Genomic DNA, 26,732 nt, shown 5'->3' on the forward strand with positions numbered 1-26,732 from the left:
GAATTCCTATCTATGCCAAGTGATTTACATCAGATGTCACTATTTTACCAGTGGGAACAAGAAAAAGCTGACTTTGCCAGACCTTAGTAGGTAGAAACAAACAACTAAATTAAGGTGATAGTATAAAAACAACCAAACAGTAATCTAAACAGGAGTAGATAGTGTGAATGGCCATGAAAAGGAACTCCTGATTCAGTAAAGATTATACTTGGTACACAATATGATGTACATATTTCCTTAGCCACAGCTGCCACTTGCTCTTTGAGCAAGCGTTATTAAGTCTAGGAGACTCCCCACATTGCATACACGTTGCTTCTAGAAAAACACAACCCTGTAACAACCTGCATTTGGAGAAACTCTGTAACCAGAAGTTTCTTGAATCCAAAGCCACAGACCTTTCCACTCAACAGGATGGAACCTCAGTAACACTGTTGTTGGATAAAGATTTAAAACTGAGTATTGTCTGCGTAAGCTGTTGTGACCCTGTGCCAATTAATGAATTCATCCAATGGCCTCATATTCAATGTTAAATGGAGGAAAATGTTGAGCCCTGAGGTACTTCATACAGGGGAGACCTAATTTTTCCCTTTACCAGCACTAACTGGAACTGACATAAGAAAAAACAGTTCAACATTTTATTCTCCATTCCCAAGCTCCAGAATTGTCCATGAGCAATACAATTACAATTATTGTTGTAATTATAATTTTTAATAAAATTATTTTTAAAAGATCAAAGGCTTGAACTGCAGTTTGGCAAGATTTAGAGGGGTATGGTTGTTTATCCTTTGACTACAGGAGTTGCAGTCCAAAGACATTGGGAATGACTGGTAGATTTGGAAAGGCTTAGCAAACATAGTTCCCCCCCCAACTACCATTTATAATAAAACTTAAAATGTCATAAAATCTACAACTGAATCACAAACAAGGACTGAAGGTTTATTGCCCACTGCCTTGTGTCATACAATCACTAAAAAAACTAATGCTACTTCAGCTTTTTTTTCCCCTGTATCCAGTTTTTCAGCATTTTCTACACATTTTCCTCAAAGGAATCATCAAGAATAATTTTAAAAACCCTATATTTTGTAACTCTTCATTCGTATTTGGATGGCTGGATGAAGTCCATTATAAATCCCAAGAGACTGGGTTTTGATGGATTACTTACTCTAGCAATTTGAATTTGAAACACAAAAGCAATGATAGCAATAATTACTTCTCCTGGCAAAAGTGCTGTGTATGTATTGTGCAATGTGGTTAACTATTGTAAAAGAGAGCATAGCTGTTCTGAACCTGTGTGGTTTAACAAATTTGAATATGGCCATTTATACTCCAAAGACTTTGTGTATATTGTATGTGTTTATGTGTATGTGTGTGTGTATATATACCCACACACCACTGAAAACAATACTTTTTAAATGAATAGTTGCTTCTTAAATGTGATTAAAAGCTTAAATTAAATAAAAGGTTAATATTTATCAGATACTCTAGGAGTTGGTTAGTAAGTACCACTCATTCAGCTGATATGTGGCAAAGCTAAGTACCAGTTCCAAATTGTTGTCAACACATCCCTATCTGAGACTATTAGATAACTTTTATGACCATGGAGAGATCCAGGCAATTAATCTCTTGTGTTAACAAATTTCAGCTATTAGCTGACAGTTGATGCCCAACTGACTACAATTTTATGATGATTGAAAACACAAGAGAGAAGAGTGGCAAGGCATTAAAAGAAATAATAATAGCATGTTTGGGTGCTATTTAAAATATTTGACATGTCTTTAAAAAAATCTGAACGATTAAAGTTTCTACTTCCAAACTAACAATACATTTCCTCTCTCCATTCCTATATTTGGTCTTCATTTTGGTCATTGTAATGTATTGGCCTTTTGTATATGTTGTAAGTGTTTGCTCTTGCATTCAATTGCTAAGTGCTAGTTCATGTGTATGTTGTAACAGTTGCTAGCCGGCCCAGACTGGTTGTCTCCAGCCAGCTAAGTAGGTCTTTGGGCGGGAAACCAATGCTTCAAACCTATTGGTCGCCGCCTATCAGCCAACCATATAAATAGCTGCGCAGCAGCTCCCTTGTTGCTTCTGTTCGACCTTCAATAAAGCATGTTGCTGTTTTGAACCTTCTGTCTCACTCAATGTCTGCAAAGAACCGGCTACACAACAGTCATGCACCAACATTTTGCCTTCACTGTCTGCTGAAGTGCCTAATACACCCTGGGAAGTGATAGTCTCCTAAGGGAACGTGAATTGTTTGCTAGTTGCTCATTCATTCTTTCATTCCATGGCATTCATAATCAATAAACACCTTTTTACTTTCCTATCCCCCTTTTATTTATTCACTGAGTATTACAAGCAGTTTTGCTAATAGAATAAGAGTGAAATACTAAGCAACATATGATGATTAGTGGCCCAGAGCAGATATGCCATTCTGAACAGTAAAGCTAGCTAAGTCAGCAGTTGTGGTTAATAAATACCATAATTACTTCCCAAACTAATAAATCACATTGTTCAATAGATTTCCCTCCTGAATAACGCAGTTAAATTTTTCTCTCCCTGCCTCACCATCATTACTTTAATGTTTGTTATCTATCTGAAATAATTACTCCAAGTAATATACTGTAGTCCATGGCATTTTGGTGCCTCACAAAGGGGAGTGAGTAAAATTGAGCAAACACAGCAATGCAAAATATAGCACTATTATTAGCACTTTATTATTATATGTGGCATTTATTTGCACCATGATTGCAAAGAGAGGAAAAAATCCAAAAATGCTAAGCTCTGTATCAGTCTTGATATAAATTCCTCATTCTTAGATTGAGTGTCTAAATGTATTTAGTAACTTAATGCTGCCCTTTGCTGTTCATTGAATTGCCCTTAAGATTGGATTCCTGAAACCTCAACCATGGTCACAGGGTCTGCTTTAATGACACAATACCTTTGAAAATGTGATCTATGGAAACAACACTAGGGTAAAGCTATGGCTTCCAAAGTTTTGCTTGAGGGCATCTATTTTACACAACAGAAAACAAGATACCGGCCTCGCCTTTATTCTCATCTAACGTGGCACTTCTCTTACATCACAAGAAAGCCATTTGTGTTTGAAGTTGTTGCTTGATTAGAAACCCACAATATTCACAACCATACTTGAAATCTATATGTGTTTGCAGTCACATAAAGGCATTTTGGACAAGAAATTCTAAGTTCAATTATATTCTTCCATGTTCCAATAAGAGGCAATGCTGGTCTCTTTATTTTAGTTACCTGTTGCTGTCTTCAGATAACTTCCTGTGGAATTTTATTTTGGAGTACCATGATTTGATTTGGTCAACTGTCTTCCTTACTAGGAAATGCTCTATTCATTTTATAGTGGTATGTGTATAGGTATCTTTAAATATATTCAGTGAAAATGAAACAAATGGATTTGTTATATTCATTAGAAAACTCCAGTTGTCTGAAGTTCATCTATGAAACACGTCAGGATATCAACAGGACTATGCCTTACATAATATGTGGAATGACCACTGCTTATTTGCAAACATGATTTGTAGCTATACAGTTTAAAATACTTAAAAGCATCTGTTTTACATATTTTCCCCACCAAATGAATAAATACAGTATGAGAATTTTCTAATTTGTGAAAGTTACAGGATATTAGATTATGAAGCACTACATTTATCTGGGCTCAGCATTTCTGGAAATGTACCTGCTACATTAAGAGCAAAACTCCAATTTTTAAATCTGAAAAAGATAAAAATGGAGACCATGAAGTTAAGTCTGGATTTTTAAAAAATCAGCTAATCAAACAGGGAATGTATACAGAGAATACATTCTTTGAGATACAGGGCATTTTTTTTCTGCCAATATAAGATGGTTAAAAAAAGAAACAAAATGATATCTGCCAATCCCATAATTTTCCAAAGTTCATGAGTATTGACACGAAGTATATTGTTAAATACCTAGTCAGAGAATAATGATTCTAACCAAATTTAATTTTAATTAAATGTAAACATAAATGAAATACATCAAGTTTAATTTTTGTTCCCAGCTGCATTTCCTAATTTTTTTTAATGCAGCCCTTAGCATTTTAACTCAAACGTCAAGTACATCCCTTAGCAGTAAAAAGATATGTGTACCTGCTCTTGACTCTTCCTGGAAAATTGTTAATAATGTTCAATGTTCAATCAACGACTGATTAATTAACAAAAGGAAACCTAAGACTCCAGGTTCAATTATGTTCATAATACTTAGCAAATGGCCAAATTATTAATGCATTGATTGCTGCTAGAATTTAGCCCTTTTTTCTTGTTGCATGGCAGTGCATTTATAGTGTGACTGCCTTTCCAATGTACAATAATATCATGGCTACCATAAAACTACATTTTCCTTGATGGGAATCTGGTATATTTCATGTAATACTGTGTTTTCCTGAACTAAGGCCTACCCAGAAAATAAGCCCTAGCTTGATTTTTGGGGGTGGGCCTAATATAAGCCCCACCCCCAAAATAAACCCTAGTTTTGGGGTGAGGCACACACCTAAAAATCAAGCTAGGGAACGGGTAGGGGTGTGGAGCTGCCCCACACATCCCGCACCCACTTACTTGGCAGCCAGGCCTCTCCTCACTGGCCCACTTCTTCTGCAGTGTCTTCTGCAGCCAGGCCTGCATTTCTCATTCAGAGAAAGACCACTGCAGCTTGAATCTATAGCTCGGATCTCAGCTGCAGAGGCCTTCCAGAAAGGCCTGACTGCAACATGCAGGCCGGAATGTAGCTGCAGAATGATGCTGCTCCTTCAGCCACAGAAGAAGTGGACCAGCTGGGCGGGGCTGTTGGTGCCGGAGGTGAGTATAAAAGACATTCCACGAAAATAAGACCTGGTGCCTCTTTTGGAGGCAAAAAAAAAGACCCAGTCTTATTTTCGGGAAAACGTGGGTACTTAATTCAAACCACACTGAGTCTGAGTTACCATGTGATACCATAAAACATGCTCAGTCCTGGAGTTCTGAAGTCACACTATTTCTATCCAAGATATCTGATAGGCATATAGTTCTAGATTCTGGTTTCAAGGAGTGTAGAACGAAAAGGAAGAAGCCTTGGAGAATTGGTATTCCTACTTCATCCAAATTAGCACATGAATAATTCAGGATGAATGAACAACATGAAAAAAATATAAAAACTGAAGCTTTCATTCGGGTAGGATTTAATACTTAAACTCCTAGGCCATGAGGTTCGCCTCAAAATAAAAGCTAGCATTACAGAAACAAGACAGGCAGATTATATAAGATGCAAAACCACTGGCTGTTACCAATTGTAACAACTACAAATTCTTAATGCACACCTTTTTTTTAAAAGGTCTATTATATCACCAGAAATATTTAATGGATTTTGGATGCAGATTTTAGAAAGAGTATGGCATATTTTCCTGCCATCAAGTGTCATGTTTCAGTAAGCAAAGCAATTATATTATTTACAATATGACAATTATAATTATTTACGTATAGCCACCGATCTCACCAGAAGTGACTTGTTGGCATACAACAATCAAATAAAACCACAATATAAAACAATCACATTAAAAACAATTATTCTAAAAATAAAGACAACCATTATTTAAATGTTTTTTTAAAAAATCATTAAAAAATGAAACTATAGAAACCACAAATTGTAGCAGCAGTACCATATAGGTATAGAGAAGTACACAATCACATTCATCAATAACAGCAAAGCCTCCTTAAAATATCCCCAGTTCCCTGGGAATGCCAATTCAGATGGCATAACCAGGTCTTGAGGGACCTCCTGAACATTAACAGGGACGGAGTTAAATATGTGAAATGCAGTATTCAGTCAAAGATCAGGAAAATTTGAAAATATACCACACAAAACTAAAATCAAATGGATGAGATAAAACAGGAACATATCAAGCACCCTCTATGATAAAAAAATAGCATATGCTATTATTACTGTTAATTAACTGTGTGATTGTAAATCTAAAATATCTCTATTACGTAAAAATATGTATTACCTAAAACAAGATAGTTAACATGTAAGTAACCGGAAATGACAAAAAGTTTATTTCTGTGACCAGTTATTTTCAACACAGCAACACAGAATCTAGCTACTGCATAATTGATAAAAGGGTTTAATATTTTCTAGAAGATGGTTCACATAAAAATTGTCTGCTCTTCCTGGAAATTTATATGCTTAGGGCAGAATATAAGGAGACATAATATCCATGTAGAATTTACAAGTGAAATGTTTCTTTTATCTTGTCACCACAAGGGCAGGGATCATAATATGAATAAAAACATCATGACTTATGCAGAAGAAATTATTTGAAATATGTATGCAAATATTTCCACATATTACTTCTTAATGCAGTCATAGTAAAATTCCTCTCACTTAATCTTATTTAAATCAAAGCAACTGCAAGTGATCAAATGTGGAATAGTATTCCAATTTTTTTTCTTATACTGATTTTTAAAAAATATGAAACAAAAATCACAGCCTTATAAAGGTGACACTGAAATCCCAAACCTACTTAAAACTCAATCCAAGGGAAGACACAGTGAACTGCTTCATCCAAACTCTGTCATGGAATACCATTATTAAATTCACTTTTGTCACTCGTGTTCTTACACAAGAACATGAACTACTTGTTGTGATATAGAGCATGTTTGTGTATTTTAAGACTATAGGTAGTAATGATAGTTTATTGATTGATTAGTCTTACAACCATATCAAAAACACAAAACCAAAATAAAATACAGGACACAAGTTAGGAAAAAAATAGGTAAAAGGAAAAGACAGCAATAAAATACAAATGCTGTAAATGCAAAGAATCAGCAGTCAGGTAAATACATTGCCTTTACAGGATATCCCAATTTTTATATATATATATATAATGGGTTCTTAGATCAATTGCATTAACTATAAATTTAGCAATTCCACTACAGGTAGTAGTTCTTCCACTGAGCTGGAAAGAACTGCATCATTATTTTAATCATGAACAAAACACCATTTCGATACTTTCCCACATTACCGGGAAAAGAGCTCCTTGTTATACATCAAGGAGACTAAACAAAGAAATGTATTTAATAGTTACATCTGCACTATGACAAAGCAGCATTTAAGAAACAGTTGACTGTTTCCATCTCACCTACAACTATTTATGCATTGATCACAGAATGGGGAAAAAAAGTGATAAAAAAAGTTGGAATCACAAAACGGGGAAAAATGTATTTCAATTGTTTTTTAAAGGAAAACCCCTTTTTGCAAAAAATAAAATAAAATAAAATAAAATGCTGTGGTAGAAGCACATCTGTTATTTATTTTAAAGAATGCACAGGAATTCACTTCAAATATGCAAAATGACCCAATTCACCAAGTATCGAATGCCAAACCTGAACACATGGATGCTTTAATAACATGAATTAATTGCAATAGAAAAGAAAATCAACTAAAAAAGAAAGATATATATAGGAAAGAGGAGAAGCTGAAGCAAAAGACACTTCCTACCTGAGACAAGTGAGACTGTGTCTTTCTCCCATGAGACAACAGTGATGTAGGCCTCCACAGAGGAGGGGATAATGCACTTGAAGACCGCTACATTGCCTCTCATGGCTTTCTGGTCCTCCACACGGACTGTATATGGTTCCCGTAAAACTAAAACAGAGAACGGGAAGGAAGCCGAGTCACACAATAGATAAAGTGTACAGAAGATGCATAATCTGATCTAAGAAATCATAAACAAAACATGCATTGTGTCCACCTGAAATGAACTGAACAGAAAAAAAAAACAAATTAAGATCCTTTTGTTTTCCAAAGTCTTCCAGGCAATTTTGCCTAAGTCAAAAACTAACAAAGGAGTCCTGTTCCACTATAGTTCTCCTCTATAGTGGACCTTACAACATTGGAAACATTCAAGGTGAAGAAAATTTGACAGATGAATTAAGATGGAACCACAGTGAAATTGAATATACCGTATTTTCCGGCGCATAAGACAACTGGGCGTATAAGACGAACCCCCCCCCAACTTTTGAGATGATTTTCAAGATTTTTCGTCTTATACGCCGGAAAATCAGCGAGCCCGGGAAAGCACGCCCTCCCCTCTCACTGTGGAGGAAGCAGGGCAGGCTGGCATCTGGTGGGAGCCGGCAGGGCAGTCCTGCGCATGCGCGCACTCCCTGGCTCCTAAGGAGTCCTCGGGGAGCCATCGCAGGCGCCTCAAGCTCTTCCCTCTTGAGGCAGCATCGGCGGAGCCGTCTGGCGTCAGGCGGGAGCCGGCAGGGCAGTCCTGCACACGCGCGTGCTCCCCGGCTGTAAAGGAGCACTCCTTAGCAGCCGGGGAGTGCGCGCGTGTGCAGGACTGTCCTGCTGGCTCCCGCCCGACGCTCTTCCCTCTTGAGGCAGCATCTCTCCCTGGCTCCCAAGGAGTCCTCGGGGATGTTGCCTCAAGAGGGAAGAGCATCGGGCGGGAGCCGGCAGGGCAGCCCTGCACACGCGCGCACTCCCCGGCTGCTAGCAGCTGCGGAGTGCGCGTGTGTGCAGGACTGCCCTGCCGGCTCCCGCCCGACGCTCTTACCTTTTGAGGCAGCATCGCTCCCCGGCTCCTAAGGAGTCCTCGGGGATGCTGCCTCAAGAGGGAAGAGCGTCGGGCGGGAGCCGGCAGGGCAGTCCTGCGCACACGCACACTCCCCGGCTGCTAAGGAGCGCTCCTTAGCAGCCGGGGAGTGCGCGCATGCGCAGGACTGCCCTGCCGGCTCCTGCCAGACGCCAGCCTGCCCTGCTTCCTCCACAGTGAGAGGGGAGGGCATGCCTTCCCGGGCTTGCTGACTTGCAGCCAAGCCAGAGCCGAAAGGGGATTTTCCTTCCACCCACCCTTTGGAATAGACGCAAGAGCTCCCAGGGTCTGGCATTTGCAAGGGGGAGGGGAAGGGGCTGAGAGGCTCTTGGGGGTTGGAAGGGAGAGTCACATTGGAGGGGGGACTGGACTAAGGAGGCTTGAAGTTGCTTTGCAAGAACGGGGGCGCTCGATTGATTTATGTACTATTTTCCGGAGTATAAGACGACTGGGCGTATAAGACGACCCCCCAACTTTTAAGATGATTTTCATGGGTTAAAAAGTCGTCTTATACGCCGGAAAATACGGTAGTGGCTTTTTTTTTTTTTTGAAAAAAATGTTTGCCAGCTTCTTATCATAAAAGTAGAATTTTGAAAAATGATGTATCCCATTAACCAATACAATACATTTGTTTTCTTCACATAGTTATTCAGGGGTCCACTTTATCCCTTTTTATGCTTTTTACTTCATGAATCCATTCAGAGATTTCTTCTGGAATTTGTGGATAGGACTTGATAGCTAGTTGATGACACTTAGATTTATTTTTATTTTTTAATTCACAGGAAGAATTCTGTGATGTTCTGGAAAATCCTGACTAAATGCCTAGAAACAGTAAGAGAATGGTGCTATTCTGAATTTTTGAAATGGATATCGAGAATTGGTGGTCAAACTCTCAAGGTTATCAGGTAAAACACATTGTTTATTAAACAACATAGTTTCCTGCAAACTGTATGACCCTGTTGAATCTATGTTGAACACCTTAATGCCTTATTGTCCTTGAAAGGTCAGACACCCGCATACAGACAGTTCCAACTTGTTCAAGTAAATTATACCACTCTGTTCAAACATCATACCCCCACATAGTAATGATGAAGATTAATAAAATTTGACATCTGAATCCTTATAAAACAATACAGACTACCCATGTTTTATTACTAAAGCAAGGCTGTTAAATGGGTATCAGACTGTAACATAGATGTCCCCAAAGATTTGTTTTAGTGAGTAGGAACAGACAAAGCAAAAGAGAAAGCTGTTAACAAAAATGAAGCTGTGATAATTATTATTATGGAAACTCATCCACAGACCCCAGCATAAACATATTACTGGCATATTGGGACTCTGAATTCTTTCAACACACATAAAACCAACCAGTTTTATTTAATTTCATATTTGATTATTAAATAATATTTAGATCCGGATATAAAATACAAAAGTAACTTATTATTCCATCTACAAACAGAAGGAAAATATATGACACTGTACCAATTTAGAATGCAAATGGATAGAATACATGTGCTAAAAATGATGTTGCATATCTCCTGAACATTATTTTAGATTTTCACCTTTTGTATATTTTATACCTACCATGAATCATATAATTACTTTTTATACTTTATATGGCTCTTATAAGCATATATTCTCATTTTTATATCTTTATACCTTTTTATATTACTAGCTTTTTACTTTATCTATTATATTTTTATGCTTCTTCCTAATGACTGCAACCATCCTTTAGGACAGACATGTCAAACACAAGGCCCGGGGGCCAGATCCGGCCTGCGAAGTGGTATCATGCGGCCCACGAAGCCATGCTGGAAACAGTGAGGGAACGGCCCCCACTGCCTTGGCCCTGGCCCAGAGACCCTCAGATCTGTCCCACTCCTGCCCAGGCCCCCATAGGCACCCTTGATGCGAACGATGTAGAGCTGGCCATGCCCACCCAGTAGGCCATACGCACTCTAGCCACGCCCACCCAGTAGGCCACGCCCACCCTGGCCATACCTACCTGGCCCCCTGGGGGCAACCGCAATGCTGATGCGGCCCTCAATGAAATTGAGTTTGACACCCCTGCTTTAGGACAATAAAAATTGATTGGTTCCGTATCTGCTGCATATCAATTAATCTGTTTGATTCAGTAATACAGTCCTTAATAATATTCTGAAGTAATGAAATATCATAGAGTTGCAATTCCTTAATTTCTGAAAATTCAGATTAACTCAGGTATTTTTATTGCTTGTTTTTTTCCTCCTGTACTCTTACCTATTAAATAGATTTAAATTCCATCAAATGAATTTCCTATTCAATAATTTAAAATATTTAAAGAATGTCATGCAGTAGATAACACTGTAATTATTATATAACCTTCTGAATCCTTAAAAACAGTTTAAATAGATATTATTAGTTGTATAGCTGCTTCACTTCTTTCTTGCTATTGTATAGCTGGTACAGTTGGTTCAATATAACAGAACCCAAACTAAATAATTAATTCACGTACCTCAGCTTTTCAGAATTTGCATATAAAATACTTCAGTAGTAACAATGATAGCTAATTCCTTAGTTAACATATGAACTATCTTTAACTACATAATTCCTTAATAAAATTATTATTAAGATCCCCTTCATTATTGGCTTCCGGTGGCTCCGTGGCGCCGGAGACAGCCTTCCCGGGCTGCCCGCAGCTCAGCTGTGTGATTTTTCGCCCGAAACAGCGCCGATCAGCTGTTCGGGCGAATTTGAAGCCCCCTCCTCGGGAGAAGAGGAGGGGGTGAGCCCCCAGGTGGGGGTTGAGTTCTCCGGGGCCGCCTGAGCTTGGAGCTTGGGCGGCTGAAGGATTGAACTCCCCCGTAGCCTGGGCTGCTCCCAGCTGGCTAGCGTCTCTGCTCCGGATTTTATGGAGCAGAGCCAGGCGTCTGCGACCATCCCTGCTTGAAGGAGAGACTATGAAAGGAAAAGAGCAGGCAGAGCAGTACAAGAGGGAAAGATGAAGAGATGAAGAAGATTATTTTATTTTACTCTCAAGCTTGTTGGACCTTGCTTAAAACTTAAAGTGAAAGTGCGTCACAATTGTAAGTAAAAGATGGCGGCTAAACCTCCCCCTAGAACTTTTCGGAGTGCTGGAAATTCTCCGGTGCAACAACAATCATTACTGCAGGCGTTGCATTCTCCTGATGTATTGACTTCGAAGGATCTTGAAAGACATACCCAGTTAATTCTGGAGTCAATGGGTGCTAAATTTGCACAGATGGAGGAGAAATTGGAGAAATTGGAGCAGAGAATGGAAGAAAGGATGGAACAGAAACTTAGAGAGATGAAGGCAGACATTTTGTCCTCAGTGCACAAAGTTGCTAAATGTGTGGAGGTGCTGGATGACCAAGTGCAAGACTTGACTCAAAAGAATGCTATATTAGAAGCAAAAGTTTTGGAAATTGAAGATTTAAAAGACAAAATGGATAGTGAACAGAGTCTGGCCCAATTTTACCAGATGCAGTTTGCTGTGAGAATTAGAGGCCTAAAAGAGAATATTAAGGAAGATTTAAAGCAGCTGGTTTCTGAGGCTTTTGAGGGGGTATTGAATCATCCAGCATCTGAAATAAAACAAGGTATGGACAAAGTGTTTCGTGTGAATTCGTGGATTGCTAAACAGAGAAAGTTGCCTAGAGATGTGGTGGTTTATTTTGTAAAAAGGGAAGTTAGAGATGAAGTTATACAAGCTGCCTATGATACCAAAGTTGTGATTGCTGGTCAAGAAGTTTTGGTTCTAAAAGAAATTCCTCCAAAGATTTTAAAGAGAAGGAAGGATTTTATTTTTCTTGTGCAAGAGCTCAAGCAAAGGGATATAAGGTTCAGATGGGAGATCCCAGCTGGGCTGAGCTTCATGTATGATGGCAAAAGGTACTGTTTGGGTAATGTGAAGCAAGCGCATGACTTTTACAACAATGTTTTAAATGTAACCCCATCAACACTTCTGGAAGCTGCAGAGGGATCTGGAGAAGGAGAACATCAAGAGGATGAAGATGGACTGATAGACGAGAAGGGTACAGGAGGAGTTCAAGCTGCAACTCTTTTGGATGATATTAGAGAACAGAGGGTGACGCGTGCTGCCTTAAAACGCTCAAAAAAGACAAAAAAATAAGACCAGCAGAAATCTATGGAACTTCCACAATATACTTATAGACAAGTGGTAGTTGTGTTTTTAAAAGTTTTGGGATGATATGTATGGTAACAGAATCTTTAATTTGGAATTAATGGACAATTTATTACAGAGGAAGAGGAAGAAAGTTTTGTGGGTTAATGCGGGTTAATTTGTGTAAGAACTATCTATTATAGTCTATTTTGGCTAGAGAGGTTAATAGGGATAGGTGTTTGTGATGTGTAAATGAGAATATGTTTAGGTAATAGGGAAATGTGGAAGAACATAGATGGGAATGATGCTAGTTTTCTTTTATTTTAGTTTTTTATATATATTTAGTATTGTTAAGGATTGGTTTACTTTATATAAGCTAGAGAGTGATGGATTTTAGAGTTTATAATTGTTAGTATATGATTGTTTATGATTGCTTTTTAGATATATACCTTGTATTTTGCTCTGGGAAGTCGGGGGGGGGAGGGGGGGAGGAGGGGAAGTAGAGGGGGGGAGGCAGGGGAGGGAGGAGGGAGAGGGGGAGGGGGGGAGATAGGGGGGAGGTAGGGAGGGGAGGAGGGAGGGGGAAGGGGGGTTTCTTAAAGGAAAATTGTATTTTTTAAAACTTTTCAATAAAAAAAAAAAAGATCCCCTTCATTATTGTTAATGCTACTGTAGCTCCACTCACTATGCTGATGGCCTAAACACGTATACGTGTGTACTAGTTTCTTTGCATATAGCTACACAGGATAGAACTACGGTAACAGCTAGGCAATGCATTAGGGGAAAGTCAAAAATACCTTCCCAGTTCTGCTTCATGTTAAATAATGAATTTCTGACTACATATGCTCTCTCAATGTTATTCTAATCTTTTCAGTTTCTGATTTGTGTACTTTTCTATCTTCCAATTCCTTCTTTAAAACTCATATCATTTTTTTTCCTGAAAGTATCCTGTTTTCTTTAATCAGTTCTTCAACTCCCATCTAACTTCTACTTAATCCACAATATTGTTGATCAACTCTTGACTCCATTCCCAAATTTCTATATAGGTGATCTTCTTAAGATACTTTTGGGCAAGAATTTATCCATTTCTTTAGGCTGTAATGTTGTCTATTATAAATTTCTGGTGCTGGACTTCAGCTCCTACATAATCATCCAACCATTCTATCTAGGTTTTGTAAGAGTCAAATGCACCTCAAAGTCACTAATTTCAAGTTATACTGTAGTTCAGAACTTTGAAAAACTTTTAGCAACAATATCTGAGAAAACTTACCGGCCTTAATGTGAACATCCTGACTTCTGATTTTCCCTGAAGGATTTTCAGCTGTGCAATAGTAAGTGTTATCATGGATTAAGTTATTAAAGCTTGAAGGAGGGAAAGGGAAAATTTGGAGAGTGCCATTAGGGTGGACGTGGCGGATCCCTGGGACATCGTAGATCTCCTCGCCCGTTGCTAGGTACCATCTGAGCGTCACAGGAGGGATTCCTGCTGCTGGACAGGGTACCAGTGTCCCCGTGGTGCTAGCAAACACTACCTCTTGCAAAGATGCATTGACAAAATATAAGCTGGCATGTAGATCTTCACCAAAAACTGCAAGATAGAAATAGAAATGCACAAAATTAGCATGAAGCAATTCTTCATTATGACCATCATGTCTTTTTTTAGTACCTAAACTTTATATTAGAAACATTTTGTTTATTTTTATTTATTTATTATATTAAAGAAGCAACCATCTGCCTTACAAAGGGATTATGGGCAGTGTACAACAAAATCAATAGAAGTAAACTAGACATTTATTTTGGGGAATTACAAACTGCAAACAAATCATGATATCTAGTAAAGCAATTTATACAGGAGATTATGCATTTTCTTGTTCAAATGTCTTGGCAAAACACTATAAATTAATCCAATTAACTCATAAGTAATTAAAAATTCCAAATCAGAGAAGCAAAGTAGAGGATAAACAGCGCATCTTTCTTGGATAAAACAAACGTTATTTCATTCTATTTCCGCAGTTTTATTAAAATAGTATAAAAAGTATAAAAATCTAACAATATGATTCTTAACAAAGTGCTTCTGCACAATTTTGTCACTTTTTTAACTTACTTATGTTTCACCATTTGGATTATTTAATAATGTTGGCAAAAATACTCAAAAAGCTCTTCTCAATATACTGGGTAACAGTTCAGCACTCTGGACAGAGGGTAAACGCTGCCACTATTCAGTGCCTACAAGCACTTTCCCTGCAAGGCCCTCTGAAAATTCTTCCAGAATGTAGTGTGGATTCATCCATTTAATTATGGCAAGCTCCTTGGGTGAGAGAATCTAAACTACACTCATTCCAGAATTTCCAGCCATGCTTTTCCTTATCCTCAATGCCTTCTTCATATATTTTTATGCTGCAACATCTACTACTACTGTTCTTTCTAACCAATAACTGGTCATCTTCCTTCCTATTTACGAGGTCCATCAAACGTTCAAAATATGCAGAGCTCCCTCCCATTCTCAAAGAATGACATTTTTAAATGTTCACCTTTAGGTAATGCATGCCAACATTCTTCCATCACATGACTCCCCCCGCCTTTCATCCCCATTCAGCTGGAGAGAGCTTGAAGATAAGCTTTCTTTGTTGGGATTTTTTCCTATAGAATTTAGGAATTAGATCAGCTTCCCCTTTCTAGATTTCACACATCATTAAAGACCTGGCTGTTCATGGTGCTCTGGAGTAAGAAGAGCTTAAGAGAAATATTAGTATATTACCCTGGGATGAAAGAGTGCTCTAGTATTGCTATTATTGTATTTTATTTTTGCACTCTTTCTTCTTAAGGTTGCTATTATTTGGCACTGATACACACACACACACACACACACTCAGCCGATATCATGGAAATCTCATAGGATCTTAGCTGTCTTTGGTGGCCTGAAGCGGGGGGGGGGGGGGGAAGAAGGGATGATTTTGTGAGAGGGGCAGGCATGTGCATGAGCACCCATGATGTTTGCAGCAATGCATGCTCAAGTGGGGCTGCAAACGCCCTCAACGAGACTCATGCAAGTGGTGCTGCAAACACCTGCAACAAGGTTCATGTGAGTGGGGCTGCGACCACCCTCAATGATGTTTGCGTGAGTTGGACCACAACCACCCTCGACAACACTCACGTACGTGGGGCTGTGCCCACCCACAATAAGACTTGCATCAGTTGGACAGTGAGCACCTGTGATGACACTCACACGAGAGGCCGTGAACGCAAGCAGGGCCTTGTGTGTGAGTGGGGCTACATGCATGCACAAATGCACATACACCATCCAGCCACTCATATGATCCTGTGGTGATTAGGCCATGCTCCAATAGTGGGCCACAGCCCACAGGTTAGGGACCTCTGTTCTGTGGGATCTCCTATCAAGACTTAGGAAGGTCTAGACATGTTCTGAATAGATATTTCTAAACACTGTGCCAGCTGCTTGGTTGTGCCATTGAGTGAATGCTGGTTAGAGCACTGTCCTTGATATAATAATTCCCTTCTCATCTTTATGGATGGTTTCTCTCTTTGTGTGTGTGCATGTGTGTGTCTTTCTTCTATACGTATATAAACTTGTTCAATTTAGGAAGATATCAAAGTCTGTGCTACTTGAACAAAAACACAAAGAAAGTTTAATTTTCTCAAGTGTTAATTTTAAATACAAAATGTAAGAAGGCTTCCTGCTGATAATTTCATACTTACTTATGTTCTGTTCCCTGTTTTCATGGTCTGTGTCTGCTATGCTTTTATTGTATTGAGCCAAAGATGCATAGAAGTTTTTTTAAGTTAATCAAAATAAAATGATTGAACCACAGAACCATTCTAAAGAATTCATAATTCAACTGTCAAATTAACAGTCGATCATTTAAATTACAAAAACTGTTAGAAAGCTATTAAAAAGTATACGGGAATGGGAGTTTGTTTGCACGCATTAGAAGAGCTGTATTTACAGCTTGGAGGCAAACCCCAAGAAAGCCTGAGGCTACCTTCTGAATATGAAAAAGTAGATGGAACTCAAAAGAGTCTTCAACAAGCAACTGAATTTACAAAATTATTTATTGAACTTATACGCCTCTTTAAAAAATATAACACTGAAATGCTTAGATTCCCACTTTTGTAAGTAAGTTCTGAAATTCAAAATATATACATAACCCACATCGTACAAAAAAGGGATAAACAGCAAAACAGCAACAGAGATAAATCAAATAATTTTAATTAATGCCCAATTTATAAAATGGGGCAATTTGCAACAGTTCTTCCTCTAAGGCTTGCTGGAAAAGAGGCTTGGTTGCGGTTGGAGGGGGAGGATGATGGGGAAGGCATGCTTGTGAAATTGGCAATCCTTGATCTGAATAGACTGGAAGAGAGCCCCTTTTATATGAACAGAAAGGAAGGAATGATTGGGACAAAGTTGTGCTGAAATTATCCAGATCATGAATCATGAAAGGCCTTGAAAGTGACAACTAGCACCTTGAATTATACCAGGAAACCAGTTTTCAAACTAGAAATGCTGGAAAATCCTGAAATAACATAGCTGCTGAATTCTGGGCTTGCTTTATGCAAGGAAAGTTTAGGTTGAACTAGAAGATAACCCATGTCCTGTTGGATTATCATTTCAAAGTTATTTCTTTACCTAAACTAAAAAAAAATAAGTACAGGTAATAATAATAATAATAATAATAATAATAATAATAATAATAATAATAATAATAATAATAATAACAACAACAACAACAACAACAACAACAACAATAGCAGCAATGAGAACAGGAATGACTTCCTATTTCCTGTCAGGTTACCCCATTGAATTTCCTTGTGGGGAATTGGCAGGGAGCATCAGAAAATTCCCTCCCTCCCTTGAATTCCTGCTGGCTTCCCCATTTACTTTGCTTGTGGAAGCCAAACGGAAGATTGCAAAAGGTGATCCTGTGACCTTGGGCCACTGCAGGCATCATAAATGCAAGTTGGCTTCTAAATGCCCAGATAGTCACATGACCACAGGAGTTCTGTGATACTGGAATTTTGAGGACTGCTCACAAGTCTCCTGTTTCAGCACTGTCCTAACTTCAAGCAGACTGCACATGCAGGAAATGAAATCATAAAGACCAGGCATTATATTGTGAGTACATACTGATTTTCAAGCTTAGACATTTACAATCAACATGTAGAGAAAAGCACCAGATCAAGGAACCAGACAATACTAGCGATGGGTAAACTAGAGTGTGCAAACATTTGAAAGACATACGTTACAAAACAAATGGCAACATTTCTACTGTGACTGCCAGTAAAACAGATAAGTGTGAAATATGCACAGAGATAACCAGAAATAGCTTTTAAAACAGCTGTGCAAGACCTCTGTAGATACAGCTGCTTTAATGTTTTTTTTAAAAAGGATGCTTTGTAAAAGACCTCTTCCCATTGTTTTGAACAATCCTACGGGCAAATATAAAAACCTTCTTTAAGTAAAGTAAGAATAATAATCAGTACAGGAGTAAGGCTTGGAATAGAGTACAGATGGCTAAACAACTTGTTTTGTCTCAAGAGTTATACTCCCTCATGGTCTCATGAATGGGGCTGAAGCAAAGAGTAGGTACAAACTGAACAACAAATGATTGGAAAATAATTATTCCCTCGCTGACACATACCTTTCCTTCCAAAACCATGTTTCCTCTCTCTGAAATAATAGAGGGGTAAATTGATTTACTACAGAGGTAAAGTTAGTCCACACATTATCTTTTCCTATGCTTCCACCCCAAAGGTGGCTTGGAAGATGGACCACTAGTTGCAATTATGGTTTTTGGTCAAATAGATTTTTGCAATTGCAGTTTCTGGTCCCCTCCTCCCCAAGATTTATTATAGTACCTAATTATGGAGGTGGCAGGGAGTATTTCTGGAACTGATGACAGAAGTCAAGAGTGTATTCCAGCAGCATCCAAGACAAGAGGTTTGTCCCACTAAAGCTAATTGGCACCTATATTGTGCAGCAATACAGAAAGATGCTGGAAGTGGATGACTGCCTTAGTAACAATAGCAAAAGATATCATATTGTAATGTATGGGAGAAGGCAAACATAAATTACTCTTGTATTTTACCTAGAAAACCATATGGCTACACAAAATAAAGTGACTGACAATACAGTGCCAAATGATAGGCTGCTCAGATCAGATGTCACTCATGCCACAAAGGGAGAGCTGAGAATCTTCTGCAATACTAACAGTTGTTATGATGTGGCTAGATTAAAGACTTTAGGATGTCTAGTTTCTCAAGTTACTACAGTAAATCTGAAGTTACAAACACAGAATTACAATGGGAACATGAGATGTGAGAAGCATATGGGAAAATTCATAATGGAGAAAGATGAGCCTGATCTACCACACATTGGCATTTTAGGCACTACTTAACTAAAATGGACTAGAATTAGGCACTTTCAGATCACACTGTTTACTACTCAAGACGTGAAAAAGAAAGAACAAATGGTTATAGTCAGGAAGACATAGCAAAGATAGAACACAGCCAGTGACAAAATAATAAAATAAGATTTATCCAAATTTATGTTCAAGCTACTCCTGCAAAAGAAAAGGATTAAGATTAGACATAGTTGGGGTCTGATTGTGGACTGAGGATTACAAGTCTCTCACATGCAAGTTCCATATGAAGCTAAAGCTAAAGCAGAAGAAGAAAGCCAACCAGTTTCCACACTTGTTTTGAAATCCTGAATCTCATTGATGGGGAAACAGAGGAACTATGGAATGAAATCAAAGAATTTGGTTAAGGATGAATGTGAAAAACAATGGAAAAGACAAAAACAGAAGAAACAAGTTTCTTACAAAACCTATACAGTGGACAGAACGCCAATGGATCAAACATAATGAAACAGATGGTTCCAAATTGTCATAGGATTAAGAAGTGCTTATATGCTCTCATCCTATTTGTTTCACCTATATATGAATATATATTGAGAGACATTGAAAGAATGGTTTTAAAAAGAGGAAGTAGCTTCAATAACCTGTGTTGACACTACTGTAATAGCTGAAAATCAAATGATCTGCAAATTGTAGTAATAAAAGTCTGGAAGTACAGTGGAAAATAAGGCTACTGTCAAATATTAACAAGAGCCAACTAATAAGTACAGCAACTATCCTCAAAAGTAATAATGAAATGATGGATAACATTTTGCCTTTGATCAATTATTGACAATAATGAAGCCAGCAATTAAGAAATGTGCTGCAGGTTAGCACGTAGATAGCATTTGGTAGGATAGTATTCAAATCCATCTATATCTAAAATTGTTCAGCAATAGTTTTCCTGTGATGGTCTATATAAGAGAAAGTTGGATTTAGAGGAAGGATAAAATGATACTTGCATTTTTGAAATTTTCTATTGGAAAAGAAAACAAACAAACGGATGATAAAACAAATCAATCCAGATTCTCATGAGACACAAATGATTCAAAAAGACTAATTTTTGAATACATTATGTGAAGATCCAGCTCTCTCAAGAAATCTACAGTGCTGAAAAAGATGGAAGAAATACAATGATTAGCCCCAAGGTGAATGGACTCAATTAGGAATGCACTTTTGGGGGAACAGGTCATCTTGAAGAAGATAAAGAGATTAATTTAAACAAACCAGAGACTGAGGTATATATAATATGCATATTTTCACTACTCTTTTGCATTGTCCAATTATAACTCAAACTCATAATCAAAATCAGTCAGTCATAAAAATGTTATATGCATTGAGCCATGGATTTAATAGAAGAGAAATTTTTTCAGCTGAGGTCAGAGCTGGTTATAATCAGTTGATTTTGTTACACATAAATATAAGAATAATTGAAAACAGAACTAACATGTAATTATGAGAGTTGCATAATTTAAAAGAAAAAAATGATGGCATAAGTTGTGAATAAGAAAAATGCAGACCTAAAAGCAATTATGTATAAAAATTATTTAAATAGTTTGCTAGACAAAGACCTCTTTATCCCTGAATCAGCAAAAACAAAGGTATTCAGAATACTACCTTGAAATGTATACAGTATGCTCTGTAGTATAACAAGTACAAGGAGTGGCTAAGAAAATATTCGTTATAACCAAAAATCTCTTTAGAGCAGGGGTGTCAAACTCAATTTCACGGAGGGCCGCATCAGCATTGCGGTTGCCCTCAGGGGGCCGGGTGGGTATGGCCAGGGTGGGCGTGGCCTACTGGGTGGGCGTGGCCAGCTCTACATTCGCATCAAGGATGCCTATGGGGGCCTGGGCAGGAGTGGGACAGATCTGAGGGTTTCTGGGCCAAGGCAGTGGGGGCCGTTCACTCACTGTTTCCAGGATGGCTTCACGGGCCACACGAAACCACTTCACGGGCCGGATCCGGCCCCCGGGCCTTGTGTTTGACATGTCTGCTTTAGAGAATAGGCTACTCCATTAAATCGTTTAGGATTATATTCTAGTTTTCATCTGCTCTAACAATTAACATTTATCTGTACTTGCTGAAAATGTAGTGTTTACATATTTTAAGGAAGGAAAAAAAACTGCACAGCACTAAATGAGTTCCTGGGTTCAGTAACCTTTTTTGGTTACTGAATTCCAAAGCCTGCCAAAAATGCACATCTCATATAAACTGCAGTGATTAGGTTTATGCAACATATTAAGCCTAAACTAAACAAACTTCATTAGGGTTTAGTGCAATATGTGAACATTGCCAAAATAAGCGTAGGTAACAGTACATGGAAAAAATCCTGAAGTAAATGAAGACATAAAATGGCACTTATATGAAAAACACAGTGTACTTTCAAGATTTCCGTTATATTGACTACTAGGCATATCTATTAATCAAATTTGAAGTGCTCACCAAAATTTTTCCATGTTAAAATTAAAGATACCTTGAGTCATAAATAAATATCAACTACTACGTATTTCAACAACTGAATTTGAAATACCTGGTGTAGTAGTATATAAATGTATTCTCCTCTCCTTGCAATTCATTGCACTTTCATAAATAAGTTAATTAATTTTATTATTATATTTACTATTTTACTAAAGCAAAATGTAGCTGGGAGGCACAATGAAAGAAATAACTATTTATCCACAACTAGAATTCACATATTTGTTTAGAATTGTATAGAATTTATAGAATTCCTACTATCTTTCTGTACCATCCTTGAATAGAAAATAATTGAAGCTCCCAAGTTTTTAAAATGGTCACAGCAAAACTGAGAAGAACACCCAGGTTATCTAGCATCAAGAAGAAAAAAGTATGTTCTGTGAATTCCTGATGGCTTCTCAAGAAGCTTCAGTAACACTTTAGGAACCAAATCTTCTTTATCATAGTTTCATATGCATTGATGAATAGCTAGCTTTTTATCTGGAACAGGGTTTTCACAATATGACCTTGAACATATAGCCAGTTTCAAGGAGGTCATCAAGAACCGCTCTGAAGTCTTGAATCTTGTTGACACTGAACCAGAGGAATTGTCATTAAAGATGAATGTGAAAACTTTTCTAGTATTCAAAACAATCATGACAGATAACTCAAAAGTACTTCAAAATTACACAAGAAACTCAAATGCACTGAAGAAGAGACCCAGGCAATTTCTGGAACATGGTAGATTTTTTGGAAATACCCAAATGAGGTAGGATTTCAAAGCAGTTGCTCCTTTAAGACTCTAATCTAAAAGAATGTGAAAAATAATAACAAGGAGTTTCTAGATTTCAAGTTAGGCATCATGAACAAAAATCTGCCAGGCAATCTTCCATGAAGCAAAATAGGAAAAGTATGGGTCCATCTGAGAAGAAAGTTAATTGTACAGTAGTTATTTTACAAATAAAGCTAATGTCAGAGCGCTAATACAGAAGAAGGCCAAGGATGACTTGCCCCAAATCTTTCTCTATGGTTAAAAAAACCCAAGTAGAATAGAGTAAAATAAAATAAAAGAGATAAGTAAAGGAAGAATATATCCTAAGTTCAGAGAATAAAGATGCAATTGCTGTGGTTGTGAAAGACAAAATGTGGGATACTTTAGAAGGATAGGAGTCCCATCTTGTTGTTGTTGTTGTTGTTAGCTGCGAAGTCGTGTCCGACCCATCGAGACCCTATGGACAACATTCCTCCAGGCCTTCCTGTCCTCTACCATCTTCTGGAGTCCATTTAAGCTCACGCCTACTGCTTCAGTGACTCCATCCAGCCACCTCATTCTCTGTCGTCCCCTTCTTCTATTGCCCTCGATCTTCCCCAGCATTAGGCTCTTCTCCAGGGAGTCCTTCCTTCTCATTAGGTGGCCAAAGTATTTGAGTTTTAGCTTCAGGATCTGGCCTTCTAAAGAGCAGTCAGGATTGATCTCCTCTAGGACTGACCGGTTTGATCGCCTTGCAGTCCAAGGGACTCGCAGGAGTCTTCTCCAGCACCAGAGTTCAAAGGCCTCAATTCTTTGGCACTCAGCCTTTCTTATGGTCCAACTTTCACTACCATACATTGCAACTGGAAAGACCATAGCCTTGACTATACGCACAGGAGTCCCATCTATAATTCCATAAAGCACTAAAGCAGGGGTCCCTAAACCCCGGAGCACAGACTGCTACCAGTATATGGCCTGTTGGGAACCAAGCTGCAGAAGTGGCGGCTCCATATGTGTAAGCAGCAGGTGCGTGCATGAAATCATTCCCTCCCCCTGCTGTCGCCACTGCTGCCAGTCCAAGGAGCCTGAAATGTTGGGGATCACTGCTATAAAAGATAGAAGCATGCCAATTCCATCAGTACAACTGAAAGTCAGCTCAAAAGACTCCAAACAAAATCCACCTAGATGCAAACCCACATGTGTGAAATTTAAAGACAAAGACAAAGAATAACATTTGTTCTGGTTTAGACTCATATTTTTAGAGTGTTGTATTCAATTATAATTCATTCCTAAGAACACAATTTTATATCTCTCCCAGAGGACTTGGTTGTAGAAGTGAACAGAAGAGTAAGGCAATTGGAAAAGTCTCCTTATGCAAACAGAGATCTATTCAATAAGATCTATTATAACCAGTGGTGGGAATCAAATATGTGAACAACCAGTTCTCTGTGTAGATGCCGCTTCCAGAAGTCCATTCTGGGCCTGGGCAACAAAAATTAGCTACCATTTCTGCCGAAGTGCTCTGCACTGGCTGAATCTCACCACTGATTATAACTCAATTATAATATCAAGCAATCATAAGCAATTCAGTGATGCACCTATGTTTGGTCAGTACTTTTTTAATGCATAGTATTTATAGGATCAGAAGTTGTGGGGAAACCTGGCCCATAGAATCTCCAGTACTGCAGGCTACTTCTGCTGACTCCCAGCTGCCAGGAGTTTAGCAGTTTGAGTCTCACCAGCTCAAGTTGGAGGGACGCGGTGGCTCAGTGGGTTAGGACGCTGAGCTTGTCGATCAGAAGGTCGGCAGTTTGGTGGGTCGAATCCCGAGTGCCGCGTAACAGAGCGCCTGTTACTCGTCCCAGCTTCTGCCAACCTAGCAGTTCGAAAGCACGTAAAAATGCAAGTAGAATAATAGGGACCACTACAGTGGGAAGGTAACAGCATTCCGTGTGCCTTTGGCATCTAGTCATGCCGGCCACATGACCACGGAGACGTCCTCGGACAAGCGCTGGCTCTTCGGCTTTGAAGCGGAGATGAGCACCGGCCCCTAGAGTTGGAAACGACTAGCATTCATGTGTGGAGGAACCTTTACCTTTACCTTAGCTCAAGTTGACCCAGCCTTCCATCTTCCGAGGTCAGTAAAATGAGGACCCAGATTATTGGAGGCAATATGCTGACTCTGTAAATTGCTTATAGAGGGTTGTAAAGCACTGTAAAGCAGTATACAAGTCTAAGTGCTGTTGCTATTATTTGTAAAAAAAACCATGAAATTTATTTAACAGCAAGCTTCAATATCAAAATCTTTAAGTTTGGCCGAGAGTTGACATTGTTGGGTTAATATACCGTATCTGTTTTCAAGTATATCTGTTCAAACACAAATCTAGTTATTCTGCATTATAGCAACTGATGTGCTAAAACTGATCGTACAAACTCAGTGCATAACACAGTAAAAATACAATCCAGTATGCAAACATATTTATAGTGCAAATTCAGCTGGTAAAATTTGCTGTCACAGATGATAAGTCATGAAAAACATTGAAAAGTACATGGCATTTGATGGCATATTTCTACATATGTTTGTGGATACTGATGCAATTGAAAAGGAATTATCACTGATGTATTATTTTAAACTATAGAATTACTATCCATGTATTGCACATGTAATGGATTTAAGTCATGAGTATTTTAGATCTAAACAATGTGGAATTATAGCATGTCAAAAATGAACAAAAACAAAATTGTACCTTTCCAGAATTGCTGTTCATAATTCAACTTAGGCACTGAAATTTTCATTCCCACAACACATTCCTCCAAAGCAATCTCATAATCAAATCCTTAATAAGCATAATTAAGGATGTAATTATTCCTGACTACAAAAAAGGCCAGTTAAAAAACTTCACAAAATTGTACATTTCCATTCATTTATACAAGACAGAACTTACTATTAAATCAAAAAGAAGCTTCCTTGATTAACAAAAATAATCAAGTGTCCCGTAGGTTGAAGCATAAAAGGAAGTAGAATGAGTAGCACTTCTGAAAGCATAATAAGCATTTTTCTTCCAACTTTTTTTTAATAACATAGAGAACATGCATAATGAATGGCAAATATGTTTGATGCAAGTCTTTCATCAGCTAAAAAGACATCATTTATTTCTGATCTATACGCCTCCCCTAATGTTTCAAAAAAAGGGACACGGTGGCTCAGTGGGTTAGGACGCTGAGCTTGTCGATCAGAAGGTCGGCAGTTTGGCGGGTCAAATCCTGAGTGCTGCGTAACAGAGTGAGTGCCTGTTGCTCGTCCCAGCTTCTGCCAACCTAGCAGTTTGAAAGCACGTAAAAATGCAAGTAGAAAAATAGGGACCACTACGGTGGGAAGGTAAAAGCGTTCCATGCGCCTTTGGCGTCTAGTCATGTCGGCCACATGACCACGGAGATGTCCTCGGACAAGCGCTGGGTCTTCGGCTCTGAAACGGAGATGAGCACCAGCCCCTAGAGTCAGAAATGACTAGCACGCATGTGCGGGGGAACCTTTACCTTTTTAATGTTTCAAAAGATAATGTTTGGAGTGAAGGAGAAAACAATAAAGAGCAGGTGTGGGCTGAGAATCAATATGGAGTTTTTATGAGTTGACTAAGAAATGTTTTATCACACATACTGTTGTGATGATTGCTGTAGAAGGGATATCTTTCTGTCTGTCCATACATACCTTCATGCAAACACACATACATACATTCATACATACAAAAGTTAGGGTAAGTTTTTTTAACAATATGAAAAAGGAAAAGACTAGCATCCGGTGTGCTCAAAATCCTATTGAATACTAAGGCACTGTTCTAATTTTCAGAATAGGAACAATTTATACAAATAACATTATATTGGTTCACATTTAATGCCACATCTTAATTTAACATGATCTCCTGGAACTACTACCTTGAAAAAGACATTCAAGTTTGCAATAGTGGCGAATATCTGTAGCTCTGGTGTAGGATGATGGTGAAGTTTCATTCTCCAAGCTTCTGGGTTGGTTTCCAAATGTTTCATTATCAGGCTAGGTAACATCTTCAGTGGAGTTTAAGGGTCTCAATGTCAGTGTTCTGTTTATAAGGACTTCAGGTGTGGGTGTGTCAGGTGAGGGTCTTGTGATGGGTCAGCTGTTAGTCGTCAGTGAGAGGCTTGTGATGGGTCTTGTGATGGGGAGATTACATCAGGCCAGGGTCATTGTGAGGTGAACTGCTGGTGGGGAGGAGAGGGACTTGCATGGGTTGGTTGAGGTTTGGTGCTGTCTCTGGTTAGCTGTGTGGTTGATTTGGATTCTGAGTCATTTGTAGGTCGATGTGTTTGCTGATGGAATTGCTTGTG

General features: G+C 38.5%; 1 protein-coding gene across 1 annotated transcript in view; it reads right to left on the reverse strand.

Moving 5' to 3' along the window:
• Positions 1 to 26,732, reverse strand: part of DSCAM (DS cell adhesion molecule) — a gene marked incomplete at both ends in the record, with an annotated part of 366,722 nt that overhangs the window by 280,660 nt on the left and 59,330 nt on the right. Inside the window, 2 exons of the mRNA XM_083361425.1 lie at positions 7,519 to 7,665; positions 14,017 to 14,334. Coding sequence (XP_083217551.1) covers positions 7,519 to 7,665; positions 14,017 to 14,334 — 465 coding nt within the window. The remainder of the gene's footprint in view (positions 1 to 7,518; positions 7,666 to 14,016; positions 14,335 to 26,732) is intronic.

Source organism: Vipera ursinii (genome assembly GCF_947247035.1).
Source record: "Vipera ursinii genome assembly, chromosome: 4".
NCBI classification, from domain to species: domain Eukaryota; kingdom Metazoa; phylum Chordata; class Lepidosauria; order Squamata; family Viperidae; genus Vipera; species Vipera ursinii.